The sequence below is a fragment of the Egretta garzetta genome, unplaced genomic scaffold, assembly GCF_000687185.1.
Source record: "Egretta garzetta isolate BGI_Z169 unplaced genomic scaffold, ASM68718v1 scaffold101, whole genome shotgun sequence".
Taxonomy (NCBI): Eukaryota; Metazoa; Chordata; class Aves; order Pelecaniformes; family Ardeidae; genus Egretta; species Egretta garzetta.
The window spans coordinates 236,041-237,703 of record NW_009258666.1 but is presented as its reverse complement, the minus strand read 5'-3'; the positions used below and the strand labels follow the sequence as shown (position 1 = coordinate 237,703).

Sequence of the window (1,663 nt, the reverse complement as noted above, 5' to 3'; positions counted from 1 at the left end):
CGGAGGACGCGCTAATTAATTAGCGCGATGCTAACGAGGGACCGAGGAGCTCCGGCCTGCGCCTTCACCGCGGCCTTGCACCCCGGCTCCTGTAGCTTCCGGGCTCCCCGGAGGGTCCCGGCGTGTGCAGGCAGCGCCTGTGCCGGCTGACAGCCAAGGCGAGCGCCGCAGGGGGGCCTCGAGCCCCCCCTGTCCCGCTTCTCCGGCACAGCCACCGGGTAGCGGCCTCCTGGGACCTGATGGGTCTAAACCTGACCACAAAGCACACTTGAACATGAAGGCGGTTCCGCTCCACGTGGTCGGGGCTGTGCCGACAGGCAACGCGCTTCCCGCTGTGCCAGCTCTCGCTGGGGGCTCCCAGGGTCCAGGCCCTGACCTGCGGGAGGGCTGGAGAGTGTGGGAATGTCCCCTACACAACCGTTTTGGGGAAACGGTCTTAATAACGGGTCCTCACGCTGCAGTGAAACCTCTGATTGGAATCCTAATGGGACAGAGTTCCTGGGGAATAAGGATAAGCCAAGTTCACTGAGTATGGATTTCCATAGGGGTGTTTTGGGGATGTTGGCTAAGTCATCAGTGATATCTAGCAGGCAGTTAGTAGGTATTCTGTAAAAATAAATGGGACGTGAGGGAGAGCGAGTTTGCACACTTCGAGGGTTTAGGTGTGCAAAGAAGCAAAATATGGCATACGTGCATATCTGTATACACACATCTGTATATGCATGTATACGTACATACCCACCCAAATTACTGCCTCGGATAACAGCCTGGGGGATCAGAGCGCATGTACCTCCAAGGTGACCTGAGAATAAACCACACAAATGCCCCTGTTGAAAACTGGGAATCCAGGAGCTGGATTTTCACAAAACTCACCGGATATCTTCTCTGGGAAATGGTGATGGGGCTGATTTCAGTTCAATCCTGGCACTGACACAGATAGGGAGTACAAATAAAGGCTGCTCAGGAGACACAAAGTGGTTTGGAGTGATCTGATCTCATTGTTTTGTTTTTTTTTCTTCTCTCTCCGTCCCTCCCCCCCCCCCCCCCCGTTTCCTCTACCAGCTTGTGAACACATTCTTTAGTTTCCTGAGACGTAAAACAGATTTCTTCACTGGTGGAGAAGACGGAGTAGCAGAGAAGGTAAAAACCACAAATCCTTAACCTTTTATGTCCTCTAACTTACATGCTGCCCCTGTCTGTGCCGTGCTAAGGCTTCCCTGCCTGAACAACTCAAAGCATTACGGTGCACTCGGGACCAGCAGCCCATGATGCTGATGAAACATATCGCTGAAACAAGGTAATAACGAGCTGCCCCTATCTGAGGTGAGGCACGCAAGATCGCTTCTTCGAATGGTACTGACAGTGTGGGGTTTTTTTCTGCCACGCTCTGGCCAAAGGCTTGTTTGGAAAGCAAATCTGCCAGAGCGACTTAATGGTGGCAGACACCGCAGTGTTGATAACCCCAGGTTACCTTGTTTGTTCATCACAGAAAAAGCACAAAGTCCACATCTCTGCCCATGCGGCTGCACCTTTGTCTGGGGGCTGCGGTACCTGTATGGAGTGAGCCTGGGTGTCCGGGCGGCCTCATTGGCAGCCTGAGCATCTCCTGTCCAGCAGAGATTCCTCACCCAGCTTGAGAGCTGAAAAAAAAATGAAATTGTCT

At 53.2% G+C, this 1,663-nt stretch overlaps 1 protein-coding gene across 1 annotated transcript in view; it reads left to right on the top strand.

Annotated features, from left to right (window-relative positions):
* Positions 1-27: 27 nt before the first annotated feature.
* Positions 28-1,663, top strand: part of NUDC (nuclear distribution C, dynein complex regulator) — a 9,683-nt gene continuing 8,047 nt past the window's right edge. The window contains exons 1-2 of the mRNA XM_009648544.2: positions 28-114; positions 1,063-1,140. Coding sequence (XP_009646839.1) covers positions 28-114; positions 1,063-1,140 — 165 coding nt within the window. The remainder of the gene's footprint in view (positions 115-1,062; positions 1,141-1,663) is intronic.